This window comes from Anolis sagrei, chromosome 1, assembly GCF_037176765.1.
Source record: "Anolis sagrei isolate rAnoSag1 chromosome 1, rAnoSag1.mat, whole genome shotgun sequence".
In the NCBI taxonomy this organism is placed as follows: domain Eukaryota; kingdom Metazoa; phylum Chordata; class Lepidosauria; order Squamata; family Dactyloidae; genus Anolis; species Anolis sagrei.
The window spans coordinates 145,919,824-145,941,929 of record NC_090021.1 but is presented as its reverse complement, the minus strand read 5'-3'; the positions used below and the strand labels follow the sequence as shown (position 1 = coordinate 145,941,929).

The 22,106-nt window shown below is 38.6% G+C and overlaps 1 protein-coding gene across 2 annotated transcripts in view; it reads left to right on the top strand.

Moving 5' to 3' along the window:
- PLCB1 (phospholipase C beta 1) overlaps positions 1 to 22,106 on the top strand; it is a 608,906-nt gene that overhangs the window by 513,083 nt on the left and 73,717 nt on the right. For both annotated transcript variants that reach the window (XM_060785726.2, XM_060785732.2), the window contains exons 21-30: positions 1,135 to 1,234; positions 2,456 to 2,560; positions 3,388 to 3,497; positions 6,021 to 6,153; positions 8,357 to 8,410; positions 9,170 to 9,389; positions 15,364 to 15,544; positions 18,180 to 18,256; positions 18,816 to 18,905; positions 19,831 to 19,888. In XM_060785726.2, coding sequence (XP_060641709.1) covers positions 1,135 to 1,234; positions 2,456 to 2,560; positions 3,388 to 3,497; positions 6,021 to 6,153; positions 8,357 to 8,410; positions 9,170 to 9,389; positions 15,364 to 15,544; positions 18,180 to 18,256; positions 18,816 to 18,905; positions 19,831 to 19,888 — 1,128 coding nt within the window. The remainder of the gene's footprint in view (positions 1 to 1,134; positions 1,235 to 2,455; positions 2,561 to 3,387; positions 3,498 to 6,020; positions 6,154 to 8,356; positions 8,411 to 9,169; positions 9,390 to 15,363; positions 15,545 to 18,179; positions 18,257 to 18,815; positions 18,906 to 19,830; positions 19,889 to 22,106) is intronic.

The following is a 22,106-nucleotide window of genomic DNA, read 5'->3' as shown; positions in this document are numbered from 1 at the left end:
TAAAGCAAACAGGTACTGATGTTTGGTTCTCATATGTGGAAACCAAGAATTCCTGCATCTTCATGAAATAAATGTATCATAGAAGCCATTAGAACCATCCTGTTTTGTTTCCAGTTGGTTTCTCTCAAGGCTTTGAAAATGAATCAACGAATGAGATACCATCTAAAAAGTTATGGGCTTGTAGTTAATTATGTATGGGCTGCTTGTGGACATCAAAAATTGTGGGATCAAACATCTCATTCTATCTCTTATTTTACATTGTCTACAAACAGTCAGCTGTAAGGGTTAATGTGATGTCGGTTGTGTTATATGAGGAATGAGAGCAAATTAACAGAAGGAGAACTGCACCATCAGAAAAGACCCACCTCTCCAACAGACAAGTAGAAAGAAAAAGATTACACTATGTAACAAAATTTGAAAAAATATATTCTTAGTTAGAAAGTGTTATTCTTGTTTAATTGTGCAGTACATACTTTGAAAGTAGCTATTATACTCCAGAAACTTCAGCTATTATACTCCACAAACTATGTTGAATTGGTTGAGACTCTATGATAGTGGTTCTCAATCTGTGGGTCCCCAGATGTTTTGACCTTCAACTTCCAGAAATCCTAACAGCTGGTAAACTGGCTGGGTTTTCTGGTAGTTTTAGGTCAAAAGACCTCGGGACCCACAGGTTGAGAACCATTACTCTATGAGATATTAAAAATATAGCAAAATGTGCTGTGGGATGTTCTGCAAAAACAACGGATTTGCAGTTTAATAAACTTTTTCCATGGCTCTGTGGTAGAAACAATTAGGATACGACATATATAACCAAGGAACAAAACTTGTGTTACATAGTGTTAAAGCAGGATTGTGGGGGCTCAGAACAGATTGCAATGCCACCCACATTTGCCCAGTATTAAATGTCTCAATGATAGATAATTTGCTATTACAAATGCTCTATTTCAGTTTGAAATCCCCAAGGAGCTGTATACTAAAGTAAAAATATTTGTGCCAACAGTTCCAATTTCTCAGAGATTGCGTAAAATACTGCAAGCAACCTATTGCTGAAAAGTACATTTTGTTATTTCTGCTTTATACATAAAACATACAATAAGACACCTAATATATTTTTAAAATATATTTCTTCAGGTTGTTTTGCCTTCTCTGGCTTGTTTGAGGATAGCGGCCTATGAAGAAGGAGGAAAATTCATTGGTCATCGAATATTGCCGGTATCAGCTATTCGACCAGGTAGGGTAATCTTGGCTTCCTAACAGTGAATTATGATTGAATTAAGATAGTGTGTAGGGCAGAACTGAAATATGAGGATGAGCTCAAAAACTGACCAGGAAGGCAAACAGACAACTAACAACAACTTTGGCCAAAGTAACTACTAGGCCCAGCACTACTTTTCAATCTGACCTACTCACAGCACTGGTTGAGACAGTTAATGTTTATTTTATAGAAATTCAAATTTATATACAGTATCTAGTGCATATGTGCTTATCTTTATCTGAGCTCTATGTAACCAGCACAGAATGTAGCCAGAGAGTTTTTGTTGCTTACAAGGATGTTCTCAGAGCTTGACACATCATCTGATGGAATGGTCCTGAGCACATGTTAATGCAGTTACCATATTTGGGACCAAACACAGAGCTCATCAAATAATGCAGGTCATGGGGAGGTGTCACCTATTCTCAAAATACAGTTTATTAGGCTCACTAAAACAAATCACCATATAGCTGAATCTTTCATTCTGAGTAATGGTTCTGATGCTTCAAATGACAGATTGTGGTACTTATGAGGAGTCTAGTAAACCAGCACGTCTTAAGGAATCTTGAGAATCAGCCCCTGTTACATTAGGCTTCGATATATTTTGGCACAACACTTATGGATGTTGTCATTACTACATTTGCTGGCTGGCTTCACCAGATTCTTCCTAGAAAATTATCTTGGTACTAATGAAAAACTACCTCAAAATCAGGTCTATCTAACCCCCTTTAAAGACAAACCCATCAGTATAATGTAGGGTGAACTCTCTGCCATTCAAGCCCTCCTTGCAAGTCAGAAACTTCCATAAAATTGCCCTCTTTGCTTCACTTGCTTTCAAGTGGTGGCAGCAAAATTTTATTTTATTTTTTAAAAACTGTTACAAGATCATGCAAGAAGCTTTTAAAGAAATTTCCAGCTTCCCCATGCCAGCACTTTCCCCTCTTTCTTCCTGACTTTGTGGCAATGCAAATTAATGGACAGCTTTCCATCTCCACTGGTGGGAGGATCAAACAAGCAAGAAGGATTCTGGAACTTGTATTTCAAGAGAAGATACCTGTTCCAAAGTCTATTTCTCATGGACGTGAATTCAGCTACTCTGCTCTGTTAAGTGTTTTGCCACTATTTCTTGACTCATCATTGTTTTACAACTCCTACTTTTAAACGTTAATTAACATAGATGTTGTTCCGCTTTCTTTTTAGGTTATCACTATATTTGCCTAAGGAATGAAAGGAACCAGCCTTTGATTTTGCCAGCCTTATTCGTATACATAGAGGTTAAAGACTATGTGCCTGATACATATGCAGGTAACGCCAATATCTGTGAGGAGGGAATTTGTGTTTTGCATTGGAAGTGGTTTGTTTTGCATTTGCTTTGGTACTCTGAACATATAATAACATAGTAAAGCAGAAGCATAAACATCCCATATAATCAAAAGCTATGGAAGTAAAGACTGTTAATAAATTGTCACATCTCCAGTGTGCTGCACAGTCACTCCCTTAATTCTACCAAGTTGCTTCTTTTTTTTCTTTTACAAATATAATCTATTAATATATCATTAATAACAACAGGTATCCCAGACAGGGATACACTCATAGAAGACAGGGATACACTCATAGAAGCATATAAACATTTTAACAAAACATAACTTTATTTCCTTTCACAAACATGAATGATAACAGCTATATAACCCAGAATATCAAGGCAGATATTCCACAATACCTGCTTTGAACTGGGTTATCTGAGTCTGCATTGCCATATAATCCAGTTCAGTGTGGATTTTATACAGCTGTGTGGAAGGGGCCTTAGTTTCCTTCCACACTGCTATATAAAATCCAAATTATTTGCTTTGAACAGGATTATATGGCAGTCTCGACTCCTATAATGTGGATTATCTGCTTTGATAATTTGGATTATATGGCAGTGGAGAAGAGGCCTTCATGAAGTTAAAAAGTGTTTTCAGTGAACATGCATAAGATTGCATCATCATGCATCATCAGTTTCTTTTTAGAAGAACAGACCGGGAAATAGCAACTTAGGGCTCTGAAGCTGGCCATTCAGTTTCTGTGAAACAGATGCACTGCCATACAAAAGCAAATAAAAGTTTGGTCCTACATTTCTGTCTGATTTCCAGATGTTATTGAAGCCTTGTCCAACCCAATCAGATATGTGAACTTGATGGAGCAGAGAGCAATACAGCTGGCAGCACTGACTCTGGAGGATGAAGAAGAAGTAAAGAAAGAGGTAAGAATCTGGGTTTGATCAAATATCTTGTCATATCAAAGGGACTGATTTGGTGCACTGCAGATAGTACACTGCCCTTGGGAGTATATGTGTGTGCGACCCTATAGCCACTTGTCCTTCTATCAGTTCCGGGATTCAATCTCAACTGCTGGTGGATGAGACATGATGGAGCTGTGTCTTTTTGGCTGCCCCCTTTCACTCCCCTCTTCACTGATATATCTATATATACACACACCTATAAAATAAATACACCAAAGATGTATTAACACCCTACTACAAAATAAATACACCATGGTACAAAGATAAATATACATAGAACACATGGGAATAGAACCCAAATCCAAAACCCATGGTTCAAAGTTGACTGGGTAGGCATGCCGGAATAGATGGGTCCTCAGTTGGGTCTTAAATTCTGACAACTCAATTAGCTATTGGATCTCTTCAAGCAGGTCATTCCATAGTCTTGAGGCAGTTGGTGAAAATAGATGAGGCCATAGGTGCCTTATAAAACAGATTCTCTAGTTAGTTAACCTAAAGCAGTGATCACTTTCTTGTCACTGCCCCCATACAAGAAATGATGCATTCTGCAAGGAAGATAACACCCACAACCTGCAACTTGTAAAGAGTTAAATTGGTGCAGTGGAGATCTATTTGTAATGTATAATGTTCACAGAGGGGAATGCTAAAACAAATTTCAGCATAATTTATTCATACTCGCACCCCAATTTCTGTACCTATGAGCTCTTATGAAGAGGTTAAATGCTTAGAGAACTGCCCATCCCCATTGGTTTATTACCAATGAAGAATGAAAATGAAAGCTGGCTGAGTGACACTAACTCACCGAGGTGCCATGGCAACAGGTTTTTCTAATAGAAATGTTCATAACTCAAGGAGATGAAGTGTCTCACAATGCTTTCTCCCCATGCCATGAGTGTTCCAGGAATCTTCTGTGTGCTTTAAGAGATATGACCACAGATGAAACAATTGTAAGATGTTTTGCATGTTGTAAAAGAAGAAAAGGGGGAGGGAGGGGGAGAATGAGCTTTCAACATGGGCAGTGAGAGCTGACAAGGAAGGAAAGGTTGTGAAGAATGCTTAAACAAGTTGAGCATTACAGATACACTCATCCGACATGCGGCAAAAATGGAGGTACTGTTTGTGTAAGCTTATCTGTCAAATATAATTATGGGACAGCTGTCCTGGGAACATTCATGTGCCTTGGGGGTGAATCAGTAATTAGACTTCTGGGACATTAAAATGGAAAATAGAGTTGTCATTTTGCAAAATGTTCTATTCCTTCGTGCCTAATGTATTCTACTGATAGATTGTTTTTTTAATCGCCATACTTATTGTGTTACAATTGAGTAGCATACTGAGATTTCTAGGCAGAAGTTGTCCTATCTGGACTTGTTAGATGGCATACGCCTTATCTTTCAAGGAAGGATTTGAATAGAGGCATAAAGAAACTGATCTAAATACAAGGAACCACAAAAATATTTTATACTACTAGCCCACTCAAAGTGTTAACAAATTTAGTGGTTATGGAAAGACAAACCATGTTTTAAAATGCAACCTATGCTATGTTTGCCTTGTAAAATAAACTTGCATTTATGCAGCCACATGGAATAATAACAAAAGAATAAAGTGATCTAAAAAAATGCTTAAATACTATTTCCGGGCAATTAAATAAATGCAGCCACAGATTTTGTAATTAATTGCAGGATTTTTATTTTCAGAAGACAAGATAACTTTCATCTCCTTCATAATTAATCAGAGGAGATAAAAAAAAAACTCCAATAGAAGCTAGAAGTATTTCTTTTTCTAAAGTGCTTTCTGAAATGGAAATGAAATTTTTATGTAGTCACTGTACAAATGCAACCTTCTTTAACATGCTTGCAGTGTAACATTTGAATATCAGGCTAAGGTTAGAGAGCTGTACATTAATGGAGGTAGAATTTGGAGACTGGAAAAGTAACTTTTTTGAACCAGAGTTAATAATAACTCTTGTTATGCACTTTACTTCCTACCCATATCCTCTAAATTGTTGCTGCACCATTCTGCCCACCCATGACGAGACATTGAATTTTCCTATTGGTTGTTGGTTTGATGCCTGTTTTACAGATTGTTATAATGATGTTGTTCTTATTTTGTTTTAAACGGTTGTTGTACATTTTAATGTCTTACGTTTTAATTATGTTGATTGGGCTTGGCCCCATGTAAGCTGCCCCGAGTCACTTCAGAGAGATGGAGGTGAGGTATTAAAATTAAGTTATTGTTATTTATTTATTTATTTATTTATTTATTTATTTATAACCCGCACCTCTCTCTCCGAAGGGACTTGAGGCGACTCTCAGAATCTTCCTGTCAGGATGATAACTGGTCATGTTTGCTGATGATATTTGGGAGCTGTAGTTCAAAACACTTACCTTTTCCAAGTTTTGGAATGTCAACAGGTTTGGTCAAGTTTCATAAACACAAGATTCACTCCCATGCATATTAATAGAAAGTGTTTTATATTGATAGGCAGAACAGGGAGACACCCCTTCAGAAGCTCACAATGAACCGAAGCCTGCACCTGCTGAAAATGGAGTAAACCACACCACTTCCCTCACACCTAAACCATCAACTCAGGTTGCTCCCAGTCAACCAACACCAGGTAACAACTGGAATGTATTGTATTATTAATGTAATTCCTTTTTATGAGGATGATGTGAGGCATGCAAATGAATAAACCTTTAAGACGAACACACACATTTAGACCCGAGATGTATGAAATATATGAATATATTCCTATTTGCATCTTTTTGAAAGGTTGTATTTGTAACTAGCTGTCTCGATGCCAATGAACTACTATGTATTATCATCAGTAGCAAAATAAGTAGCACATCCTGTCAGCTACAAAGCTCATCATGTGATCTTGAATGAGTCACAATCAGTCAACTGTTGTATGGATGACCCAGAAAAATACAATACAGCTACAGAAAAAAGGAAGGGGATCAAATTTTTGTTCTGGTATTGTTTGTACCTTTTGACGGTATGACTGATCAGTAAGGTGTTTTGCTTTTAAGGTTGAAGATTACCCTTATCAAGATGGCAGTACAGCTAGCCATCTTGTCCTTTCACTTTATGTATCAATATATTATTTATAATTTGACGCTGAAACGATTTACAGTAAGGTGGTAAAAATGTTCCTTATCAATTGGTTGGGAATTATTTTTAAAAGCAGGTCTAAAAACCAAGGCCAGGTCAAAACATACAATCTTAACCTCCAGCTAATGTAGGCATTTGGAGAGCACATACTGGTATTGAATCCAGTTCACAACCTTCAGAGTGACAAATTTGTATTTCTCCTTCAACTGTGGCACTCATCTGGAATGCTAGGATGCAGAATGGATCAGACACTCCTTTCTTAGTCCAGTTTTAGGAGAATGCTGCACTTTTCTTCAGGTAGGCTGCCTTATCTTCAGGTCATGCTGGACAATTTCTTGCCTTCCAGTGATCAGCATCAGTTCAAAGTCACAATAGCCTGTCCCTCTTTTTCAGACAGAGAGCATCAGGGCATGAGACCATGGTGATTTCTCTCCATCCTACTGAAAGTTGCAGTCCATAAAAGTAACTTTTCTGAGTTTCAATCCATGTACATGTTGTTGGACAAATATCTGCATCAGAGTAAAAGCCTTCTTGTTAGGTGAGCCAGGAAAAGGTACCTACAGAAGGTCAAGCAGAAGAATACTGAAAACTCAGTATGAAACAGCATCACCACAACAGTCAGTCTTTTTCCTTGCGGCATGACCTCCCAAGCTTGATGAAGCAAGGATTCACTTTTTGTAGGTGCTAGTGAGCAAAAGCAGTCAAAGTAGGTTCTGTACCACAGATTCAACCAAACAATTTGGGGAAAATGTCAAGAGGAAACATTGTTTTTGTATTGTTGAAGGCTTTCATGGCCGGAATCACTGAGTTGTTGTAGGTTTTTCCAGGCTATATGGCCATGTTCTGGAGGCAATTTTTCTCCTGACGTTTCGCCTGCATCTATGGCAAGCATCCTCAGACCTCACTACCTCTGAGGATGCTTGCCATAGATGCAGGCGAAACGTCAGGAGAAAAATTGCCTCCAGAACACGGCCATATAGCCCAGTAAAACCTACAACAACCCAACCTTGTTTTTGCTACTGGTCCAACATTACCCTGATGTGCAGACACACCTCACTACAATCTGTCATTTCACAGATTCTCAGGTTTCTCAACCACTCATTTATATAAAGGACACAATTGTATCCTTCCATTTTATATAATGGGAATTGAGCATCCATGGACTTTAGGGACCCCAGCAGATACTGAGAGCCCACTAAACTCTCTCAGCAGGGATTCAGTTTGCAACATTCAGAGTCCCCTTTGGGGAGATAAAGCGGGGTATAAATAAATTATTATTATTATTATTCCTAGAAAATTGGGTGGAAATTAGTAACTCCACAATCCACAATTAGAGAGAAAAGTGAGGAAGAAGGGGATGACAGGGATTGCAACCAGAATTTAAGCAGAAGGAGTGGATAATTTGTGGGTAGGGGTTAAAATGTTCAGCTTGCCCTTGGCAACACACCCCAAGGATGTAACTGCTCAATAACCCCAAAGTGAAAGTTTAACCCGAAGGAACTCTGTGGTTGGAAAACAAAATAAAAAGGAGAAAATACAAAGTCATTCACCGCCAGGGAGGGAACATTAGATGCAAATATAGATTTAAAATATTGGTATAATTTAAAGGGAATTTTCTTACCTTACAGAGAAAAGTAGCATACCTCTTGTCTGAAGCTTCTGTTAGTCATTTCAAAACCCTGGTTATTATAATTATTATTTGTCTTTAGGTTCTGTGAAAGTGCCAGCGAAAACAGAAGATCTTGTTCAGAGTGTTCTGACTGGTAAGAAACTTATAGATGTGATCAGTCAGAATCTATGTGGTAAATAGATATTTGCAATATGATCTTTGTGCTGATTAGTTTTTATTTGTGAAAATAGCAAGGCCTTTGATCAAAGATTAAGACACAAGTATTAATTGCAAACAGAATTAGTAATCTTATGGTGGATGTTATAATCAAGAACAAAAAATGTACTGTGCAAATATTGTAATTCTTAGATTTTCTTTTTGAGAGCTGGACAAGATCCTATCACATAACAAGCATGTTAGCTATGCTGGCGTTGAGTATTGTAGGAACTGTAGTACAAAAAAGAGGATTTTTAAAAAATCTTTCTACATAATCAGTTCCTTTCTAAAATGGTTGATTGGCATGGATATACTGGCTCACACATTATGGTGGTAATCCTACTGGTTAGTTCCAATAAATATAGGCCATTGAATAATTGATGAATAGTGAGCTGATCTATTTAATTCAGTGGCTTTAGTCTAGTTGGAACTAACAGCAGAATTTAGGCTTGTGGCTACTTCACATGCAATATTTCTTTTCATCATATAATACGTGGCTTAAGTTGTTTTCAACTATGGAAAACTTTCTTGAATGGCAGATAACACAAGTATGTCTTTACCAAAAAAACATAGCTAAGGCACATAAAGAGCAGTATGATTAAGTCTCTTAACTTCCTGTTCCTGTGCATTTTTAATGCTCATTTGCTTGTCCCTGTGAATAGTGACAGCAGTGGAACATTGCTTTTTGTTATTACAGAGGTTGAAGCACAAACTATTGAAGAACTCAAACAACAAAAAGCATTTGTAAAACTTCAGAAAAAGCACTACAAAGAAATGAAGGATCTTGTGAAGAAACACCACAAGAAAACCACTGATCTTATAAAAGAACATACAGCAAAGTACAATGAAATCCAGAATGATTACCTGAGACGGAGGGCAGTCTTGGAGAAAACAGCAAAAAGAGACAGTAAGAAAAAGTATGTTCTATAGAGTTTGTTTCTATTCTGTAGAAGGATGTTGGCCTTCACATCTCTCTTTTATGAGGGAAGAAAATGTTTTTAATGACTTGGCCTATTGAAAATTGGGGGGGGGGGGTGTTGTGGCGAATATGGAAGCAGGGAGCAGCCACTGAAAAAATAATTGGTAGAAAGAAATACAGAATAGGGCAGCAGTGTCACAGAGGGAAGATCCACAGGATATTAGTTGTCACTAACCCCCCCCCCCCCCCGCCACTTCAAATACCCTAAGTAGCTTGGCAGATGCTGTTTCTCAGTGACAGATGAGGAAATGGGGAGACATTACTAAACTTGATCCTAGATGATCATGTTATCAATACCTGTGTTAGAAAAATCTGGCTGGATGAAAAAGGGTGGGGAAAATGCTGAACCTCCCATATTCTGTCCATATGGGTTCGCTGTACAGGCCTTGGTGTTGAAAGGCGGAGTTGCAGAGGTCTGTCATGATTTGGTGCCCCTCACCATGTACCCTGTCCCACGTTCTGCTCAAGGACCTGGAGATGGGATTTTATTGGTGTGCTGTTTATGCCAAAGCTCCACAAACTGCCACCACAGATGGACCTGTGTTGGACCTATGCTTTTCCTGGCTGATAAAACTGTCAAAGAAGGCCAGGCTGAGGAAGTAAGTGGAATAATGAAACTTTCACTGCAGAAAGATACATTTCTAGACCTCTTAAAAGAAACCCCTGAAAGGATCACCCTTCTGGAGAATTATCAGTCAATCTCCAAAATCCCTTTCTTGTAGAAAGATCTTGAGTAAGTGATGGTCTCTCAATTCCAGAAATGTCTGAATGAAATGTATTATCAAGATCAATATCACTCCAACTTCAGACCTTCAGAAATTGTTTTGGTTGTCTTTAGAATATCTCTGCTTGGAATTGGATAGGCGTGTCCTTGTTAATTCTACTAACTTCATTCGTTTTCAGTACCCTTGACTATATCTATCTATCTATCTATCTATCTATCTATCTATCTATCTATCTATCTATATCTCCCGCTTTATCTCTCTAAAGGGGACTTTAGTGGTTTAACATAAAAGCATTAGTACATAATTTTAAATATACAAATATACAGCACTAAACATTTCATAGTTGAAATCCATCATAACATATTCAAAGTTAAAAGCCACAGCACCTCCTGACTATATCCTAAACACCTTCATCTTTAAAAGACTGTCTGAATAAGAAAGTTTTAGCCTGCCTCTGAAAAGGCAGCAGGGAGTGGGCCATTCTGGCCTCCCTAGGAAGAAGGGAAGTCATGGGAGCTACCAAGAAGGTCTTCCCTCTCATTCCCACCAACAGAGGTTGAGATGGAGGTGTGATCAAGAGAAGGGCCTCTCCTGAAGATCTCAGGGCCTGGGCAGGTTCGTACAAGGGGATATGGTTCACCCAATAGCCTGGACCTGAACCGTAAGGCTTTAAAGGTCATAACCAGCACTTTGAATTGTGCTCAGAACAGACTGGCAACCAGTGGAGCTGCTGCAACAGGGGAGTTGTCTGCTTCCTATAGCCAGGCCCAGTTAACAACCTGTCTGCAGCTCTTTTGATCATCTGAAGTTTCCGAGCACTCTCCAAAGGCAGTCCCACGTCAAGTGTGTTACAGTAATCCAAACGAGATATAACTAAGGTATGTACTACCGTGGCCAGATCTGGCTTCTCAAGGAATGGATGCAGCTGGTGCAAAAGTTTAAATTGTGCAAAGGCCCTTCTGGCCACCGCCAACACCTGGGCCTCCAGGTTCAGAGTCCAAGAAGAGAGCCTTCGTGGTAACTTTTCCCAGAAGAGTTTGTGGCATGCTATACATTAATGGGGTGTGCTATACATTTATCTTCTTTATTGTGTTTTAACTCCATTTTAAAATGTTTTAATTAGAGTTTTAATAGGATTGCCTGTTTAATGCATTTCAAAAAGTTGGCTTTACTAGGTTTTTATCTGTACTTTTAATCTATATTGTAAGTTTCCTTGAATCTTGTGCTGAAAGAAAAATCAGATACAATTTGAATAAAATATAATGGTTTTATATTATAGAGAAAACGAATGCATCAGGAGAGTCAGGAGAGATAATGCCAAGAAATATCCTTATGTGAACACTTAAGTATCCAGATCAGCACTTAAGAGGTCCAGTGAATCTCAAAGAGTCAATAAAAAAATTAAAAGTAAACTTCCGACATGTCCCACTCTCCCATTTTGCAGATTTCTAAAATCCGCTACAACTGAACCTGTTAGGAAACTGGGGAGCATTTATTGTGACTGACAGCTCTATGTTTGGACTCTCCTTAAGATCCTGCCATTTTTCAACCCACTTATTTGTCCCAATTAGGAGGTTGTCTGGAAGGACCCTCATACTCATTTCTGCTCACATTCACTCTCTCACTAAAACTGAACTTCCAACTGTCATTCATTAACTATCTCATGCCAATCTCCTCAAACATTCCACCAACTTTGACACTTTATTCTCTGCTCCTTCTCAACAGCTACTTATTTCACATACACACATGAAATCAGGATAATATTTTATATACAAACTTATAACATCACGGTTCTCACTCATCAATCTGTTCTGTTTATTTCTGCATTCACATACATTTCAAAGACAAGTCAGCATTTAAGTATGTGTCCCCATAAATCTAATCCTGTCCTCTAGGGATGGGTAAAACAGTCTATATTTGGCCTGTGTCTGTTTCAGTCATAGCTCTGTTCAACCCACTGCAAAGCTGCCTTAAGTTCTTGCTTTGGGAATTTATTTCTTTATTTATAAAGTAAGTTAATAAAATTATCCACAGGAAACTACACCAGACATCAACATGGCTCTCTTTGGTGCCATTGGCTTTAGCGAATCTAAACTATTTTCACTTGTTTAGGTGTTTGTCCCTTGAGAGGACAGGTTGGGGTTTCTCAGTCTCACATTTGCACACAGCTCCCCCCCCCCCCCCCCCGAAACACAGAAGGACAATCTTTCTCAAGCAGTAGTTCTAGCCTTAAATAAACTCTGCCCTTTATCAGATTCTCTGGTTTCCTAGGAAACAAGCTTTATACCTGGGTAGTGCTGTAAACACTTCTCAGTATCTGTTAGGTGCAGACTGGTATATTTCATTTGTGCTGGCTTTGTTGTTCCTGTAGTATTATTTCACATGGGCTGTTCGTTGCTCCCCCTTCTCACCTCACCCCTTATAGTTGGTGTTCTTTCCCAAGACCAAAAATATCATGCTGATCCTTGGGGAGTTTGTTGCTCAGATTCCTTTTTATGAAAATTATTTTCTCCCTTATCTTTGCATGTTATTCTGTTCAGCTTACTACCCTTTGACAGACCCTTTGCCTTTGGTGAACTCTTTTCATTGGAAGTCGCTAAATATTTTCACATCAGGATCTGAGATGTTCAAGTTTTCAAAGGAACAGAGCTGACTAATCAAAAGCGTATTTATGGATTTTGAAATACAGCCAGCCACAATATCCAAAACAGAATGCACATAGTATAAAAAGTGCAATTAGAAGACTGTCAGTTAAGTCAAGTGCTTCTAAACTTGGAGCATACAATCAGCTCTCCATATTTGTGGTGGTTATAGGTTCCTGAATTCTGCAAAAGTGGCAAAAAAAACACAAATACTGTACAGTGAAGGTGGGCAGCCCCAACTGGTGGTCAACACAAAGAATCTGCACCTTGCTGCTGGGCACCCTTTTAGAGCTGAGTGCACATTGAACAGAATCCCCAGCCTCAGTAGCTATCATTGATCATTGCTACCACGTGCCCACCTCTCGAAGTTGGAGGTTGCCATGTGCACATTCACATAGCAACCCTGGCCCCAGGTGGTAAAGGGAGGGTGATAACTACTTCAACAGCACCAACTTTGAGAGGTAGACAGGGTGGCAACAATGACAACTTCTCCCCCTTCTTAAGAATGTATACACAGCAGCTTTAGCATCAGGAGATAGGTGGAGGCAGTAGTTATTACTCCCGCTACCCAGGCCAAAGCTGCTCTATAGGTACCCCCCCCCCCCACACACACACCTCCCCAGTATGAATAATGATGCTCTTGTCAGGACAGGAGGAAGAGGAGGAGAAAGAGAGGGGGAGGAAGGAGATCTAACTAATTAAAAAGCAGGTACACGTTCATGAAAAATCAAATCCACGAATGTAAAACCCATTGAAATGGAGGGCCAACTGTATTCCCAATGTTGTAATATCATCTCATCCATTTGTGCCTGGTTACATGCCATATTTGTTAGGGCTGAGCGGTTTCATTTCGTTAATTCGTAATTCGTTAATAATTCGTTAATTTTTTCAATTACAAAACGATAACGAACCATTCTGGAGCAATTATTAAAAAAAACGAATTTTCAAAAACGTTTTGTAAATGCTTCGTATTTCGATATTGTATTCGTTTCGTTATTGTTTTGAGGTCGTTTCGTTATTATTTCCGCATGTCTGGGCCAGTTTTATGGTTTAATTAGTGAAAAAAAATTATAATATCACACCAACAGTCAACAACAGAGGGAGAGGGAAGCTTCAGAAGGTTTTGGAGGTTTTTTAGCGTATTTCGCGGTCGCGTCCGCCATTAACGAATCGATTCGTTATTGTTTCGGAAATCAATTCGTTAAATTTTTACCATTTACGAAATTTCGTAAATATCGAACTTTTTAAAAGGAAAATTTTGTAATTATTTTAAATATCGAAACAAAAAAAAACCCCAAATACAAATCGATTTTAGAAACAAATTTTTCCGTTGTTACCCAGGCCTAATATTTGTTAAGGGGTCACTCGTCTTCCCAAACATAGTTTCCAGATCTTGGAGCCTGGCTGCTCATTGAGTATGCAAGAGTGGTGCCTTGAAGTGTATCTAGGTTTTTTCCTCATGTATTAAACTTAAATGGCATGTAATTACCCTAAAGGCACCAGATTGCATCTCACTTGGAAGCTAAGCAGAGTCAGTTTTAGATCATACTTTGATGGCAGACCGTCTATGAATAACAGGAGCTATGAGCTATATTTTATAGTAGCAAAACCATCTCTGAGTATTTCTTGCCTAAGAAAACTTCATGAAATTCAGGGGATCACCTTAACATGACGAGCAACTGGAGAGTATATGTGGTTGCTGTTTGCATTCAAGCTGTTTCTGCCTTATGGCAACCCTAAAGTGAACTTAACACTTGGTAAGATTTGTTCACAGGGGATTTACCTTGACTTTCCTCTGAGGGTGAGAGTGTATTACTGAGTGGCCTTCTATGGCCAAGAGAGAACTGAACACTGATCTTCAGATTTGTAGTCCATCATAAACTACTTCAGCACACTTGATCTCCACTACATCACATTGGTACATACAGAAAACACATTCTGTTCAGGTTTGTTTGATGCTTAAGGAATCCTGTTTAATGTCATTACCATCCCTAAACTCTGGATTGGGAGTCTCCTAAAAAATAATGAAAAATCAATGATATATTACTCATGTTGAAAGATAGAGAGACAGACAGACAGATCATACATATACTCTCTGATATATCTCACTAAGATATTATCTATGCTCAATTAATGCAATCTATGAAACTTTCAACATGAGTCAAAATAGTGACAGACATTGTACTTGAAAGGGAAAAACCATTTTAGCTGCCATGCTGCATGCATTGCAGTAGAACCTTTTTAAGAAGCAGCTGACTGTGATATACGGATTTCATCAGTATATGGACTCAAATCTCCTCAGTCTTAGCAGACATGTGTATGGTCTTATGAAATTGCAGGTAGTTTGATATGGTTCACTTCTGAACATAATTTATTTGAGTCCTGGATGTCACGATCCAGGAAACGTCTGTACAATCAACCTGAAATGATTTACTATCAAGATGGGTTACCTAACAGCATGTTCACAAAGAGAGAGAGACACATATACCTGAGCTAATTTACAAGCTTGTGTAAATTATCCTTCTTCATCGATATTCTTCTACAGGGGTGAAACTGGCAGCCCGGATCACAGCTCTTCAACAGTTGAACAAGAGTTGGCTACTCTTGATTCAGAAATGACTCAAAAGTTAATAGAGCTGAAAGATAAACAGCAACAGCAGCTGCTTAATCTTCGTCAAGAACAATATTATAGTGAAAAATACCAGAAGCAAGCACATATTAAATTGGTATGTATAACACCTCCTCTTCCCATGTTCTTTGAAGAGCCCTAATGACAACACTATATGAATACATACTTTGTATAAAGATGTTTACGTCTCGAAATTTAACCACTATATCAATCCAAAACAAACCTGTATCGACCTGTCCCTGAGTCAATGTGATTACTATACCTTAATTCTTAGAAAAAAGGCACCAACCCTTTCTCTGAGTAGCATGATAAAAGGTGAGAGAGAACCTAAAAGGAGCGCTCAACTTTTTCTCCCATAGCACCACTTCTTGCCTTTTTAAATGCCTGGGCTAGAAAAAGGCAGCAACAGCAGAGATGGCTGGCCTCTTGAGCTGACATTGGTACTTTTCCCTCTTCATGGAATAACCCATAACTTATCCATAGGCCATATCAAAACTCATAATTTCAGCTCCAAAACCTTCCCTTGACTTATACATAAGGTTGACTTTTGATCAGTTATTATCTGTATGTCTATATGTAGGGTTTTATAAAAAGCACCATATGGTTCTGTCTGTCTCTCCCCACTTCTGTTACAAATGGCAAAAAATAAGGATTTGCAGTGGTTTGGGAAAAATTGTAGAAAGATGGAGCAAATTCATGATTTTTTTAAAATGGTGTCCCGGAAATGTACATCATGTTCCAAGAGAGTTTACTATAAAGACATTATGATAATATAATATAACCCTTCATTTCCAACACCTTTCCTTTTCTCACTCTTAATTATAGTATATGGCTTGTGAGGAGGCAGCATCTTGCCAGCTTTCACATCTGCTCCAACTAACTACAAATGTTGAGTCATAATTGATTGCTTTGACATTTTGGCTACTCTTTGGGGATCCTGCACTTTGTGGCTTTGAAGATGAAACCAACAAGATCTGAATAATTTGTTGCTGTAACAACATTTATTAAAAATCATCCCAGAACAAGCAATTAGATTCACATAGCCTACAGTACTGGAAACAAGGATTTTGATAGCAATAAAATGGTTTCCAGATAGTTTTGTTTGTGCCAGATAACCTTCTGTGAAACTATGTGTACTCTAAATGGATTGCAGAACACAAGCTATAAACAGCGAAATGATATTATGGATATAATGTTCCAAGGCAGCTTTTATTTTTACAGCTGCAGCTTCACTGTTGTCTGAGTCAAACACATTGTAGGGGACAACCCTTAGGGCTGAAACAGGAATCCAGTCAGTTTGGCAGATGGTTTGGAGTGCCAAGAAGGACAGAAAAGAAGACATGAACACTGCTAGTATACACTTCCAGTCTGGGTCCCAGCAAGTGGACCCTATCAGGAGTACCTGCTGTTAGTTCAACTGGTTACTTTAATCAAAAAGATGGAATCAAAGTACAGTTCCCCCCCCCCCCATTTTCTTGAGTGTTAGGGGCATAGCTCCCCCATGAAAGTAGAACAACCTCAAGTGTGTCCAGTGGAGAGGGAGGAATGAGGTACCACCACTGTGGTACTCAGGAGGGAGGAGAAGCCAGTCCTGCATATGACTTCACTTATTCTGCAGATCCCAGCTCTTTTTCCTCTTCCTACATTGCACAAGTTTCTCTTTTACGTAGGCAAAAGAAGTAAGATATGGAAGGGACCAAAGCATGGGGCAAAACAGAAGAGGAGGAGGAACCAACCCTGCACATTCCCACAATATCACTTCTCCAGAAGATATTATTCCTTTTATTCTTCTTGTGTGCCATATATTTTTGTTCTTCCAGTATGTCTCTGCATTTGCCTGGGCAGAATAAAGGGTCACAGAGTAAAGGCCCCTCCTCCTACTTGCATGCCGCAAGTTTGTTTAATCCAGAAAAGGAAGGAAGAACTGGCCCACACCTCTGCCACTTCCCCTGTAAATCCAATTCCTCCTTCTCTTCTTGTGTGCTTATGTGTTCCTGGTCCCCTGGTATTACACTTCCATTGCCCGAATGGAAGAGATTCATGGAACACAGAAAGAGTAAATGAAGTGATGTGTGGGGACAGCTCCCACTCTTCCTGTGTGATACAGGTCTCTCTTTTTCCCAGGCAAAGGAAAGGGGATATCACATGGAACAGAGAGTAGCAAACAGGATGAAGATGAATGGTCCAACCCATTCTTGTGTCATCATATCCCCAGCAAATCCAATTATTTCTCCTCTTTTTGTGTGACACGTGTTCCTTTTCCTTCAGTACTCATTTGCTCATGGAGAAGAGGAGTAGTTGGCCCCGTGTATGCCCGCAATATTACTTACCTGGAAGATTGGGTTCTTTCTCTTCTTCCTGTATGCTCTATTTTTCGTATTCCCTTCCTTTGCCCCAGGAAAAAAAGTGATTCACGGAACACAGGAAGAGGAGCTGCATCCATAGGATAAGTGAAATGATGTGCTCCTCCATAGGATAAGTGAAATTATGTGCTCCTCTTCTTCCTGCATGCCACGAACCTCTGTTTTGCCCAGGCAAAGGATAGGAGAGAGATATTAGGTGGAACAAGGATCTAGAACACATGCCTCCTGCACAGCTCACTCATCCACCTCCTGAGGGCAGGGATATTTAGGACTTAAAGTTCAAGCAGCTTAAACTCTTAAATTGCCAGAATGTCTAGCAATAATATATAGGTGTTGTAATTTCTTGACATTCTATTTTTTCCTCCTAAGCTCATTCAAAAGTTGACAGATGTAGCAGAGGAATGCCAAAATAATCAGTTGAAGAAACTTAAAGAAATGTGTGAAAGGTAAGGCACATTGTAAATAAGCAAATTGGTCCTTTCAATTATAAATACATATTATTATAGAGTCAGCTCATGGAAGACAGTAGTACTTGCTTACTATATACATAGATTTGAATCTTTAATTCCAGATGTAAATATTTTTAAATTCTCTCATGCACCTTAAAAAATGTGCCCCAATAAAGCCAGGAACTCTTCTGAAACCAATAGAACTGTGAAATTTTGCGCATTTTATGAACCTCCTTTGTGAAAAATTGCATGTGAAATCTCTAGTATTTTGCACAAAATCTTCTGTTCAGTTCAAAGTCCAGTATTCCTTCACATAAAGTAGTGCACTTTTGTACAAGATACTATTTAAAAAAACATTCCCAGGATTTTTCTTTACTCAAATTATTTTTCCCCAAAAAACTATCTCAATGTGCAAACATTAACAGCATTTACACTCATAATCTTACTCAGAGAAATGAAAATGTTTGAGAATGAAACAAGCAAAGATTTGTTTATCTGCTGTCAGTCTTAGCTTTGTTCTGTTTTTTCCTTCTCTTTAAAAATCTGTTTGTTACAGAGAAAAGAAAGAGTTAAAGAAAAAGATGGACAAAAAGAGACAGGAGAAAATCACAGAAGCCAAATCAAAGGATAGGAGTCAAGTAGATGAGTAAGTATAGATGTTATCTCTTACCTTAAATTATGTGCTGAAGATATTGAAAGAACATCAAAGATACTGAAGCTCTGAATTGTTCTTGATATTCCTTTTCCAACGTCAGATGCAGAGGTAGGCATAAGCAGCCCCCCGCCCCCAGTGATTATGTATTACAGACGTAAGTAGAGAACCTCTAGTTTTGGGGCCAAATCAAACATTCTGTGGATCGCCACACACCCCTTCCCTTTGACACTAGTATTTGGTGGTTTGATCCAACTCCAATTTTAAAAGACAAAATGTAACTCTTTAGCAGTGGCAGTTGGTGGTCTCCATATCAGTGTGGTAATATGTCCACACCACATTTAAATTTAAGGCTCTCTCCAGGGTACTGAGTCTCTATGGGATACTACACACAAGAATGTCTCTGAAATTGAATCCATCTTGGGCTGAAGGAGGTTTGCCATACTTATCACAATCCTTAACTATTTAAAAAATGTGAACCTCCCTCTTCAATAAAGTGTCTTATAATAAATTATAATATTGTACCCATGAATATACACGTGCACAACAAACACGGAAATCCTACAACACTCCACCACTTTCAATATTTGTGGGCTTTATCACCAAAATTTCAATCACTTCACAATGCCTGTATTCAACACACTTAGGCCCCTTCTACACTGCCATATAAAATCCTGATTATCTGCTTTGAACTGGATTATATGGAGTGTAGACTCAAACAATCCTGTTCAAAGCAGATAATTTGGATTTTATATGGCAGTATAGAAGGGGCCTTAGTAATTTCTGTTCTAATGTCCTTTTTCCTTATTTAGCTAAATTGAAGAAGAAGACGGTGGCAGAATCATATTGGTTACTGATATCATAAGATAAGAATTAATTGAATGGAATCAATCCTTTTTTTCCCAAATCTTGTTCTCAGGGAGAAGACAGAAATGATTCGGTCATATATTCAGGAGGTGGTGCAAAACATTAAAAGGGTGAGTCATCTGCATATAAGTGCATTCAAGCTTGTTGTATGTGCTTATGGCATGGTGTCAGAAAAACCATAGAAGCTCAGTAGTGAAGTTTCTCCTTTTGTACAAAGAAATCTTGCATGAGGCTATTTCTGTGCTGCACACACAAACATGCAAATGCATATGTGTATTTCTCAACTTGTTTTCCTGCCTCCTCTTGATTATTATCTTGGTATATAGCCATTTTCATATGTCCATCCACAACATTAGTAGATATCAAGTTCGAAGGAATTTAGCTGGCCACATTAATAGTGTGTGAAATATTAATAGCATTTCAGATAGGATGTTACAATGGAATAGAATGAGGAACTTGCCCTGTTTTCTGTACACCAAGGTAGCAGAGGCTCCAGAAATGAGATTTCATATCACAGACACACTTAACACATTGCAAGATGTACATTGGCTGAGTATTGAAAAAAAGATGTCTTGCTTGAGCTCCTCATGGGCAAGGACAAGTTGAACAGTGGTCTGATCATAGCTTCTTATGATCAAGCTGTGAACTGTGTCTGCTCAACAGTAGTAAAGCTTGCTCTTGCCTCCCTTTCCTAGTCCTAGAGTCCAGTGACCTCCTTGCAGGGAATGTCACCAACCAAGGCAACAGGTGTTCTATCTCCTCAGAACCTTATTCATTCATCTGGAGAGAAAATTGAGGTCCTGTGTGCAGTTCAAAGAAACTACACTCTTATTATTAGCTTCGGACAGGAACAAGAGCCCTTATTGTCACATGCTCTGTTATGTTTATTTGAATTGTTTTAGTCTATTGTTATATTATACGGCATTAAATGTTTGCCTTTTATGTTGTGAACCGCCCTGAGTCCCCATGGAGAGATAGGGCAGGATAGAAATAAAGTTTTACTAACTTACTTGCCCTTTTAAAAGTTGGAAGTCTTTCCCCCAGTAGGAATTAATTCAGACATAGGGCAGAGTCTTAACTGGGAATGGCAGGAGAAATCGGATGAGAGTTCACATTAAGGGAAATGTGTGGTCCACGCAACTAAACCAATCTCCTTGTCATAACCAGATTTGCACAGAAATATGTGCCTTAGCAATCAGATTTCCAGATAAAGCTTATTTTTATCTTCTGATACTGATTATGAATCAAAGGGCAAAAATGTAAGATTTGTTGAAATAATAATATTCTATGTAAAGATCTCTTGGGGAGCATCTTTACAAAAATAAAACTTATCATCTAGTTAAACCCCAGAATCCAGGTCTCTTCCCAGCAAAAATGGTCATTTGTGAAGGAGCTCCAAAAACATGGGAGAGGGTAACTGGGATTCCCATGTGACATATTGCACTGTCCTTTCTTGACCTTGCAGCTCACAGATGGTGGACTACATCACCCAGTATTTAGAAAAAGCATGATCACCAACAATTCCTATTTCCCCTTCTTTGTGTGTGTTAGGCTTTTACTGTGGCCCTCCAGCTGTTTAGGCTTTCAACTCCCAGAATTCCTGACAATTGAACAAGCTTGTTAGAGTTTCTGGGACTCTTGGGCCGTAGTTTGGGAATGCCTGCTTTAAACATTGGGTCTGAGGTCAAAAAATGTGCGACTTTAACTCACTGTCTTGTTGGTTTCCCTGTTTCTTGATTAGCTTTTCTTTTAACACTACACTGTTAGCCATTTATACAGTTCAAATGTTTCTTCTAGTTTTAAGACACTGGCTTAATTTTATAGACTCAACAGCAGTGGACTTTTTGAATCAATTCCTAAAAAGCAGGCTAGCACTTAAGCATTCCTTTGATTCATTTGAATCTTCTCTAGTTGAAACTAGCAATTGGGTTTAGTTTCACATGATTAAAAACGAGTGCTGGTCCATGCACAAGATCTAGTCCATGAGTCATCAACTGCGGGTCACCTTCAACGCCTTTCTCCGGTGGTCATGAAGCTTTCCTTTCTTACTATCCTCTCTTTGCATGGTGGCAACAGGAGTTCTCTTTATTTCCTAATTGTTTGAAGAGTCCCAAGTCTTGCAAAGGTGAAGAGATGTGAAGAACATTTCCCTAGCATGCCTTGTTCAGGGAAGATTGGAGACCCATGGTATCTAAGGACAGAAATGCAGACTTCAAAGAAAATATAATTAACTAAAATACTGTATATTAATCAATTTAAAAATCAAAATAATTTCAAAATGCACATGCCAGTGCCCCCCTTGACTGTCCTTGCCAAGTTTCAAAGATC